The 11,425-nt window shown below is 45.5% G+C and overlaps 1 protein-coding gene across 1 annotated transcript; it reads right to left on the bottom strand.

The window, feature by feature from the left end:
• Window positions 1-888: 888 nt before the first annotated feature.
• On the bottom strand, window positions 889-3,596 carry LOC132687144 (kinesin-like protein KIF3C). The gene is made up of 3 exons (XM_060645043.3): window positions 2,799-3,596; window positions 2,449-2,621; window positions 889-2,191 (listed from the first exon to the last, which is right to left on the bottom strand). The coding sequence occupies exons 1-3, from the start codon at window positions 2,892-2,894 to the stop codon at window positions 2,098-2,100; spliced, it is 363 nt and encodes a 120-aa protein (XP_060501026.1). The 5' UTR covers window positions 2,895-3,596; the 3' UTR covers window positions 889-2,097.
• Between the last annotated feature and the right edge of the window lie 7,829 nt (window positions 3,597-11,425).

Genomic DNA, 11,425 nt, shown 5'->3' on the forward strand with positions numbered 1-11,425 from the left:
CATCAAAAGGGAAGGAGAGAGACAGAGAGACTGAGATCCAACCACCCCGGTGGCCCTGTTCCCAGCATGTCTTACACTGAGTGTCGAGTGTCCCCTGTGGAGGTAAACACACACACACACACAAACACACACACGTACACAAAACTGCGGGCAGGAGCTCCTTGTCCGACACACCTAGGGCCCAGCCCTCAGACTGGGGTTGGTGAGACTGGGTATTTTGTGCTATAAGACTGTGAGGGTCAAGTGACCAGACAATGCGAAGTCGATGTGTCCAAGTGATGAATGGGGGTGACACGTGCTGTTTCATCTACAAACAAGAAAGAGGTCAGTGGGAGAGGCTACTCAATGTAGGCATGGAGGTCCCCCTGTGCCCAGGCCACCTGGGGCATTTCTACACGCAATTCCCATCCCAGACACAGCCAAACCTCTGATCTGAATCCTGAGTCTCAAATAATCTCTTGGGCTCTGATGAAAAATGGCATTTCCTTGAAGGACAGGAGCAAATGGCAATTGAGTTGCCAAACCAGCTAGTCCGGTAATTACAGCAGAAATGACAGCATCATTGAATTAAACCAAACCATAGCTTGGTCCTTACAGCAGAACTCGAACTGTATAAGAAGGGTTCACTTCCTGATGGAAAGAGAAGAACCAGGTAATCAGCCCCCACCCCCCGCCACCTTCCCCTCACCCAATTTCAAGCAGCTCGGTCAGTTTCATGCTGTTCTCCCGATGACTAAAATCCTCAAATTCTGGGAACTAGAGACTCCCCCTATTAGGGCATTTTGAAATCTTAAACCACTTGTTTCTTTCATGATTGCCTCTTCACTCCTCCACCAAAATACACAGTTAAAAAGTAAATCAATGAAAATTAATCTCTCTCTCTCTCTCTTGTTTTTTTGTTTTTGTTTTTTGGTAGAAATTTACTTATTATTTGAGATAACCTGGAGACATCTTGGTATGTCACAAAGGGAGGCGAGGAGTATTTCCCCAGGGACCAATTTATACAATGCCAAAGAAAAAGGATCAGTTTTCAACAAAATAGTGCTCAACAAATGTGATGCAGAAACAGGAGTAATAGGCAAGGTTGATAAATTGTGCCTGGGTCCCTGTCTCCTGTGATAAATGAAGGGGGAAGCAACAGATTCCAATACCTTTGTTTAGCCAGGGGGAGAATGACATTGATCGCTCCCACTATGAACTGGGATCCAGGCAGCTGCGGAGGAAAGTGACCAAAGCAGGAAGGAGCAGCGTCTCAAAAACGGGGTGTTGGCTTGATCACTCGTTGACCCCAGTTACTTCTCAGAGGGAACAGAAACAAAGGGACTCAGAGAAGGGACTTCCTCTGATGACTGTCCATGTTGTCCCATTACTGTTTCATTTCCTGCAGGTCCTGAGCAGGCAGCAACTGGTTGGTTCACAATTCCCATCCAAGGGTTGGGAAGGTGGCCAGGAAGCAGAGTTTGGTAAGCCATGAGTTCTTGCCAAAGCCAAAGAGCATGGCTGTGTCGGTGAGGTCACATAAGTCCTTGAAAAGGAGCCCAAGAGGCCAACAGAGGTTGTCTGAGGTCCAGACGCTTGAGTGCAGGGCTCTTTTCCCTGGGAGCATCGGCCCGACACTGTCAGGACGTGTCTTGCCCTTTGTGGACATCTAGCATTTTTCTAGTCCCAGAAAGTGCTTAAGAACTGCTCACCGTCGGCATAGGAGGAGATGGAGATTATGGAGAGAGACAGGTAGAAAATGTACTCTCTTCTCAGGCACTGGCTACCTTCCCTTCTGGGAGCAGCTGACAGGGAGGAGCTTGAGGTCTGACATGGCGGGGGTCTAAAGTCAGAAGGAAAGGAGGCTATGCAGTGGCCACGGCAGGCTCAGGTGAAGGCATCTCCCCCCACAGCTGAGCTCCACAAATAAATAACATTAATTAAATAAAGGAGGCTAAGATGAGCAGGCAGAGACGCGGTCTGCCAGATGCTCACCCCCTCACGCACACGCACACGCACATGCACACACACGCACGCACACTGAGCGTCAGGTGAGATGATCCAGGCTTGGCTCCCCAGCCCAGGAGGCTCTCGGATGGGCAGCCTGACTGAAGGTTGTCACTCATGGTCTAGCACTGTTGTGGGGTGCAGAGCAGCGGAGGCCAGTGAGGCGTGTGTGGTAGAGGGTGGAGGCCGCTGAGGACTCTGGCACCTGCAGAAGGTAGGGGTAGGTAGGTGAATGGGGAGGTTGGGGAAGGGCAGGAAACAGAAAAGTGAGGACTTGCCTTTTCCTCATCCTGTTGCTGTAGGAACTCTCCCCCCACCCCCCCCCCACCCCCCCACGGCTCCAGTTATCACCCTCCCTTAATGCCCTTCAGGTACAACCCAAACCCTCTTCAGCCTCAACCAGCCCACGTGGTTTCCATGCCTCCTAAGTCCACTGCCCACTCTGACCATAGCGGTACTGACCAGGACCTGGACTTCCGAACTTTAGATGTGGAAGGTCTTTCCAGAAAGCTGTCCAACCGCATAAGCCTCTCCATGTGTAGTGCACGGGGGTCTTGTTCTTGGTCATGAGAGAAGTCCATCTCAAAGACAGCTGGAGGGGACACATCCAGCTCCAGAAACATTATGTTTTCAGCCTGTGGTGGGAACATCAGACCAGACGTGAGCAGCGGCCCTGATGATCGGATCCCTCGGGCACTCAGTAAATATTGGGTGTAGCGAAGGTGATGAGGTAGATAGAGCACGCCGAGGTTATGAGCATCCCTCCCTTGGACGCTCTCTCCTCCCACCCCTTCTATTTCCCAGCTTCTTACCCTGTACCTGGGGTGGGACCCCATTGCCATAGCAACCCGAGCATACTGGCTGATAGGCCTCTTGTAGCCCACGGCTGACGTTGGCCGTTTCTTCATTTGGCTGTTGCTGTGGGGAAGAGGCTATATTAGAATGGATTTCTTTTGAACATGGGGAAAATGACATCATGAAGAATTAAGTATCATTCAAGTAGGCAGGAAACTCCGCAGACCGTGGTTCACAGGAATTTTCTTCTCATTGTTCTAATACAGCTGGACAACTAAACACTATCAAAACACAGGAAAGCATGGATTTCTTTACTCTTGTGTTTTTCAGTTCTTTTTTCCCCCCACAGTAAAGAAGGTTTGATTAAGGGCTAGAATGAAGAAAGGAAATCCAGTCTTCTTTCAGCTCTCAGCTTCATATGCTGATTTCACACATTATGCAAAACTGTTGATGATTAGTTGTTCTGGTTTTCATTTTTCTTCTTAGGAGTTTGTACAAAAAAATGATTAAAAAAATCAGGCTTGAAATGCAAGGGTCCCAAAATAGCCTAAACAATCCTGGAAAAGAACAAAGTTGGAAGACTTACACGTCCCAGTTTTAGAACTTATTACAGGGTGCCTATTACGGGATGGCTCTGCTAAGCATCTGACTTCGGCTCAGGGCATGATCTCCCAGTTCATGAGTTCAAGGCCCACTTTGGATGAGTTCGAGCCCTGCTTCGGGTAAAACATGAACCCCGCTTTGGGTGAGTCTCACTTCACTCTCTCTCCCTCCTTCCCTCTGCCCCTCCTGGGATTCTCTTTCTCTGTCCCTTGCTCATTTGCACCTTCTCTCTCTCTCTGTCAAAAAAAAAAAAAAAAAAAAAAAAGAACTTATTACAAAGCTACAGTAATCAAGGCTGTGTGGTACTAGCATAAGGACAGACATATAGACCAATGGAAAAGAATTGAGAATCTAGAGACAAATCCTTATATTTGCAATCAATTGATTTTCTATAAGGGTACCAACTGAACCACCCACGCACCCCCAAGTTTTTGTTTTTTAATGTTTACTTATCTTTGAGAGAGCGAGAGGGAAAGAGCTAGAGCTCGGGGGGGGGGGGGGGGTGGGCAGAGAGAGAGGGAGACACAGAATCCGAAGCAGGTTCCAGGCTCTGAGCTGTCAGCACTGAGCTGCAAGATCATGACCTGAGCTGAAGTCTGATGCTTAACCGACTGATGCTTAACCACCCAGGCGCCCCTGTTTTGTTTTTAAAGAAACGTGTTTGCATGCTTAGAAAAAAGTCTGGGTATTCAACAAAATGCTACTAGTTACTATCTTGGGATGGTGTCATCATAGATGACTTTTATTATCTTTATGCCTTTCTGAAAAATCTGAACTTTACAATGAAAATGTATAACTTTATATCTAAATATCTCAGACATTCAGAAAAGCGTAGAAAATAATATATATGTATGCTTACCATCCAGCTTTGTCAAATCATTTAACATTTTGTTATACTTAAACTAAATCTTTTTTTTTAAGAAATAAAATGCAGGGGCACCCAGGTGGTTCAGTCAGTTAAGCATCCAACTCTTGATTTCAGCTCAGGTCATGATCTCCAGATTTGTGAGATCAAGCCCCATGTCAGTGCAGAGTCTGCTTGGGATTCTCTCTCTCTCAAAATAAATAAATAAGCTTAAAAAAGGCAAGAAAATGTAGACAGTTTTTAAGACTCCTATTTCTCTCTCCCTTGAGTTAGTCACTCTCTTGAATTTGGTGCTCACCAATGCCATTCCTGTTTTTATTGTTATTTTTATATGTGGCTATTCATAAACAATTAAATGGGTATTTGTATGCCTATTTCTAAAATTTGAACTGTGTGGTGAACATACCACATTTTTGTGTACTCAACTTTTTAAGATTCATCCATGCACCTCTAGATTAGATTATTAAAGTTTACTTATTTGACGATTTTAAGGTTGCAATATGTCATCATATATGTGTGTGTGTGTTTATGTATAAAATATATATTCTTTTGATGGACATCTAGGTTGATTTTTTTTAATCTACTATACACAGTGCCGTTGTGAACATTTCTGTACAGGTATCTTCGAGTACATATTCAGAAACTTCCCTGGGGTATACCAAGGAATGGAATGGTTCCGTTGTAGGGTATGTGCATTTTCAACTTTACTAGATATTGCCGTATTGCTTTCCAAAGTGGTTATACATGAAAGCTTCCATTGCTCTATATCCTAGCCAAATCACAGCATGTCAGCCTTCTTACTTTCAGCAGTTTGATGAGTGTGGTGTATTACTTTTATTATTCAAAACAAAGAAACGAAGATAGGAAAGAAATCAAGAAAAGTATTTCCATTAAAATGAAATAACACAGATTTTGGAGTAAGACATATCTGAGTTTGAATGTTGGCTCTGCCCCTTAAAGCTGCGTTACCTTGGGAAGTAGCTTAATACCTCTGAGGCTCAGCTATCTCGTTTTTTCTTTAAAAATTTTTAATGTTTATTTATTTTTGAGAGGAAGAGAGAGAGGGAGTGGGGGAGGGGCAGAGAGAGAGGGAGACACAGAGTCTGAAGCAGGCTCCAGGCTCTGAGCTGGTAGCACAGAGCCCGATGTGGGGCTCAAACTCGCGAACTGTGATATCGGACCTGAGCCAAAGTCGGACGCTTAACCGACTGAGCCACCAGGCGCCCCGGCTCAGCCAGCTCTTGCCTGTCCCCCAGAACTGCTGAGATTAAGCGCGATAAGGATTTAGCATAGCTCACAGCAAGGGCTCAACTCATGGCAGCTGTGATGATGATTTATTCTCAATTCTACTTGCTAATTTCAAGCAGGGATACAAACGAGCCATGAAAAAAAAGCCAAAAGGCAGACAGAAGACAGAGGAGGAGAAGAAACAGGCCGAGTAACTCACAGATAGGACATCCTGTCCTTGGAGCTGACAGCACCAGGCCCGCCCTTCTGCAGCAGAGGGTGAGGGGATATGGCATTCCTGTGGTTCATTTTAGCAAGCCTATAAAGGAGTGCGGGACCCCACTTTAAGGAGGAAAGCAGGGAAGGATGAAACCACGGAAACCCCAGCTCGCTGAGCTGCTGCATAAACCCTGGGAGCAGGGAGGCTGTGCCCGTGCGTGTGGGCAGCCGCGCCCACAACTCAAGGGGAGGGCGGGAAATTAGTAACATAACCATTTAGCATTTATAAGGTGCATCTACACATCCCATTTGAACTCTGTAGTCATCTCCCGAGGTGTAGACAGGGCAGACAAGGAGCCTGAGGCTAAGACAAGCAAAATGCCTTTTGTGCCTAAGGTCAATTAGGAAGAGACTCCGAAATGGACCTTGCCAAATTCTCTTTTTAGGATGCTGTACTGTTTCTAGGAGAACACCCGGAGCACGCTGGAGCGGAGTGCGCCCTGAAGGCTGCAGGCTCTGGGAATGGGACAGGGGGACAGGGCTGGGCGAGCGGAGCAGTGCATCGTGTGAGCTGGCAGCCTGACCCAATAAAGATGCCAGCGCTATTCTGGGTGACATGCGGGAAGAGGGGGTTGGGGGAGGGGAGTCTGTAATTGGGACACCAAACTTCCCATCTACGCCCTCTTCTGCCCCAGGCCTACTTTCCATGATTGATCCCTCTCTAGTAAGCAGGTTGTGGCTGACAGCCCAGAGCGGAGGCCTGGCTCTGTATGTATCCGCCCCTCCTGACAGAGACCCACAATCACTCTATGCCGGACAGATCCTAAGAGTTCTCATATGACCCTCCCTCTCAATGGCTGCCATCACAGTATTTTCCCCTTAATATTAAAATCTCATCGCTCAGCTCTGTCTTAGGGACTGACCCCAATCTCCTTATCAGCTGTCTCAGCATACACACACACACACACACACACACACACACACACCCGCCTTTTCCTGTTCTGTTCTGAAAACTGGCATCCAACATCATAGGGTGAGTTTTCCTTCTGGGTCTTTCCCAATCACCTGCCACAGCAAACCAGACTTGTCTCCGCAATCTGGTCCCTCTGTCCCCACAGGCCAGCTCTCCACTCTGCCTAGCCTGCCTGGGGAGGCTGGAACTTCTCCCTGTTTCAGATTCAACTCCGATGTCACAGACCTGTGAATAAATCTAGGGACTCAACCCAGAGCCGAGAATGTTCTTACTGAGGTAAACTTTGCCTCTGTAATGAAACCTGTTTAACTATCCGGATTCTATTTAGAGCAAGGAGTGCTCTCTCTCTAAACTTGGAGAGCGCCCGAATATAAAATCAAATTCTAAAACAAAAACAGCAAGGGGCACGTGGGTAGCTCAGTCAGTTGAGCGTCTGACTTTGGCTCAGGTCATGATCTCGCTGTCCGTGAGTTCAAGCCCTGTGCTGACAGCTCACAGCCCGGAGCCTGCTTCAGATTCTGTATCTCCCTCGCTCTCTGCCCCTCCCCCACTCACGCTCTGTCTCTCAAAAATAAATAAATGTTAAAAAAAAAAAATTTAAAACAAAAACAGCAAACCAAACTGCCCTCCTGCGGCCCTTCTAAGGGATGAAGGCAAACTGGCTTTTCTGGAGTCCCTGTAATTATAATATTGGCTTATTGATATATGATTATTGATTACATATTTATTGATCATCTCCTCTGGGGCTTGGAGCCCCTCCCCCCATATTACCTCATTTCAACCTCAACAATCCTGCAGGGCAATTTACTATCTTGACTTTACAGGTGAAGAAATTTGAGTTCAGAGAGGTTAAAAAAACCTTTTCCAGGCCACAAGTGGCAAAGCAGGGACTAGAATTCAGTATGTTCTAAACCCAAAATCTAGTCTCTTTCTGCTGCACCATGGCGCCTTTCAAAAGACTCTCTGGTGGGGCACCTGGGTGGCTCAGTCATTTGACCGTCCGACTTCGGCTCAGGTCATGATCTCACAGTTTGTGGGTTTGAGCCCCGCATCAGGCTCTGTGCTGACCACCTGCTCAGAGCCTAGAGCCTGCTTCAGATTCTGTGTCTCCTTCTCTCCCCGGCTCACACTTTGTCTCACTGTTTCTCAAAAATGAATAAATGTTTAAAAAAAAAGAAATGAAAAGACTCTCTGGTGGCTGGGGTTGCAAAGGCCCAAGAACTAAAGTTACAAATAGAATTGTGTGACTATAAACCAATGGTTATAGACATTGTCAAATATAGACCCTTAGAGGACAATTTTGTATCCATACAATTAAAAATAAAGTCCATTATGAGAAACTAAAAATAAAAGGTCCCACATGTAGAATAGTTACTGCTGGAGCTGGTTGCAAAAATGGGTTTTCAAAGTAACTTTCATACAAAATTGTGATAGTGGAAGGCACCTCACCTGTGTAGCAGCTAGTGGTGGCACAAAGATAGTGAAGAAAAAAGAAAAAGGGGGAGTTTTCCCAAAAGAACTTGATATGGGCGCGTTTCAAGAGTTGCCTGGAGCTAACACCTTTTAAAGGCACTGGGAAGGGTATGTAGGGTCAAATGCTTGTAGCTGGAGGAGGAGGAGGAAAACCATTTTTCCAACCAAAGCCTTCTTTTCTCTTTAAAAAAAAAATTTTTTGGGGGGCGCCTGGGTGGCTCAGTCGGTTAAGCGTCCGACTTCGGCTCAGGTCACGATCTCGCGGTCCGTGAGTTCGAGCCCCGCGTCGGGCTCTGGGCTGATGGCTCAGAGCCTGGAGCCTGCTTCTGATTCTGTGTCTCCCTCTCTCTCTGCCCCTCCCCCGTTCATGCTCTGTCTCTTTCTGTCTCAAAAATAAATAAACGTTAAAAAAAAAAAAAAAATTTTTTTTTAATGTTTATTTATTTGAGAGAGAGAGAGAGAGAGACAGAGCACGAGCAGGGGAGGAGCAGAGAGAGAGGGAGACCCAGAATCCGAAACAGGCTCCAGGCTCTGAGCCGTCAGCACAGAGCCTGACGCGGGGCTCAAACTCACAAACCGTGAGATCATGACCTGAGCCAAAGCCGGACGCTTGACGCTCAACCGACTGAGCCACCCAGGTTCCCCCCCGGTATTTATTAACAATTTTTTTTTTTTTTGAAGTAGGCTCAATGCCCAGCGTGGAACTCAATGCAGGGCTTGAACTCAGGACCCTAAGATCAGGAGCCGGATGCTTAACTGACTGAACCACCCCAGTTCCCCTAATAAAATTTTTTGAAGTAATTTATTTATTGGAGTTTTTTCTTAGAGAAATCTATAATTGTTTATTTTTTTAAGTTTATTTATTTTGCAAGAGAGAGAGAACAAGCAGCCGGAGGGGCAGAGAGAGCGGGAGAGAGAGAGAGACAGAATCCTAAGCAGACTGCACTGACAGTGTGGAGCCTGATGCCGGGCTTGAATTCACGAACCATGAGATCATGACCAAAATCAAGAGTCAGATGCTTAACCAACTGAGCCACCCAGGTGCCAAATCTATAATTGTTTATATCCTTTGTATTTTAAGTACAGTAGAGATTATTAAGATGTTATTATTGCCTTAATACCTTTTATCCTTACCCAGATATATTTTAGTATTTTTATATAAAATACATACTTTGTATGTATTCTGAGCAGGTTATACACATTCTGTATAAAATAACATGGTTAAGGTGTGAACATACTTAACCATTATTTTGAAAAAGCTTGTGAATGTATTTCTTTTTTTTTAATGTTTATTTATTTTTGAGACAGAGAGAGACAGAGCACAAGTGGGGGAGGGGCAGAGAGAGAGGGAGACACAGAATCCGAAGCAGGTTCCAGGCTATGAGCTGTCAGCACAAAGCCCGACACGGGGCTCGAACCCACAAACTGTGAGATCATGACCTGAGTTGAAGTCAGATGCTTACCAACTGAGCCACCTTTCTTTTTAATAGTTATTACTAGCATCTATTTTTAAAAAGTATTTAAAGAAAAACAAAGTATTTAAAGCACTTAAAAAAATTTTTTTTTAATTTATTTTGAGAGAGAGAGAGTGCAAGTGGGGAGGAGCAGAGAGAGAGGGAGAGAATCCCAAGCAGGCTCTATGCTCTCAGTGCAGAACCCAATGTGGGGCTTGACCTCGTGAACTGTGAGATCATGACCTGAGCTGAAGTCAAGAGCTGAAGGCTTAACCAACTAAGCCACCCGGGTGCCCCTTAAGATAGCTGTTTTAATTAAAAAAAAATCTATGAATGATTTTTCAGTGTATACAAACTATTCTGAGAAATGAATAAACTCCTCTGAAGCATGAAACTACAAAATTCCAATCCAGATCCTTTCTCAGGTCTAAATTAAAGGAGACCAATGAGGCACTGCCTTTAAATGCCATGTCCCAGCTCAGGTAGGGAGGCAGAAAATTGCTCTCAAGGACACTATTGGGATAAGTGGCTAAGACTGAATATTGCCTACATAATAGTATCGTGTCAGTATAAGATTTCCTGGATTTGATCACTGTATTGTGGTTATGTAAGAATGTGCTCGTTCTTAGAGAATACAGCTAAGGGGTCAAGATGTCTGCAACTTAATCTCAAATGGTTAGGGGATGGGGAATAAAGCAAGAGGTGGCAAAATATTAACATTTGGTAATTTCGATGAAAGGTATTAAGGGAATTCTTTGCACCGTTCTTGCAATGCTTATTTTTCAAAATAAAAAGGTAATAAACACACGACTTCTCAGAGCCTCTCATCCCATCTCTATTTAATGTAAAGAAATTCCCCCGCCTGCAAACTTTCAATTCAGGAACCTGTCCAAGCACAAAATCAGTCACCCTACAGACCAGAAGCCTCACCAGCATCTGCCTCCAGCAGAGGGCACTGGAGTCGTGGCTTTCAAGTGGGGCTTCCTTGCAGAATCACCTGGAAGCTTCGAAAAAAATTTTAAGTCCTTGGGATCCACCCAAGACAGACTATCTATCTATCTATCTATCTATCTATCACCCAAGACCTTTTAAATCAGACTCTCTGGAACCCAAATCACAGGTGAGAACCTCTGTGCTAGATGATGTACTACTATGGATCCCTACCTAGAGTGGAAAGGTGCATTTTAAGTCCAAAGTGACACCACTGAAAAGTCCTCTACCCATAAGGGGCGCCTGGGTGGCTCAGTCAGTTAAGCAACAGCTTTGGCTTAGGTCATGATCTCATGGTTCAAGAGTTCAGGCTCCATGTCAGGCTCTAAGCTGACAGTGTGGGGCCTTCTGGGGATTCTCTCTCTCCCTCTCTCTCTGCTCCTCCTTCTCTCTCTCTCTCTCTCTCTCTCAAAATAAGTAAATAAACCTTAAAAAAAAAGTAGTAAAAAAAAAAAAAAGACCTCTACTCACGAACTTGCCTCTTACAAAGTTGCACAGTGTCAGCTTGGGTAGGATCGGCCTTTTAGGAAGTAGATTAAGTGGGCATCAGATGCCCCAGTGAGAAGCCACAGACCTCTATGGCTAGCTTCCCACTGAGCTTTGGGGAGAATGCTGCCCTATCTTGGCATTAATATTCCTAAGATAAAGAGAGCAAAGAACCTCCAGGGAAGTGCTTTGGTATCCAGCCTCCTAAACACCGCTGTCTACAGATTTTCAATCAAGGGACAGTGGTCCAGGTGAGTGAGGCAGTCCCTCTGCCGGGTTTGAAGATCATCTTCACGGCCACCAGCAGAGGGAGCCACACACACACACACACACACACACACACACACAGCCAGG

The sequence above is a fragment of the Panthera onca genome, chromosome A3, assembly GCF_046562875.1.
Source record: "Panthera onca isolate mPanOnc1 chromosome A3, mPanOnc1 haplotype 2, whole genome shotgun sequence".
Taxonomy (NCBI): domain Eukaryota; kingdom Metazoa; phylum Chordata; class Mammalia; order Carnivora; family Felidae; genus Panthera; species Panthera onca.

Coding starts and splice junctions, on each gene's coding strand:
- LOC132687144 (XM_060645043.3), bottom strand. CDS start 2,894: ATGAAGAAACGGCCAACGTCAGCCGTGGGCTACAAGAGGCCTATCAGC. Junction 2,622..2,798: donor GGTCCCACCCCAGGTACAGG/GTAAGAAGCTGG, acceptor TTCCCACCACAG/GCTGAAAACATAATGTTTCT. Junction 2,192..2,448: donor GTTCGGAAGTCCAGGTCCTG/GTCAGTACCGCT, acceptor TACCTTCTGCAG/GTGCCAGAGTCCTCAGCGGC.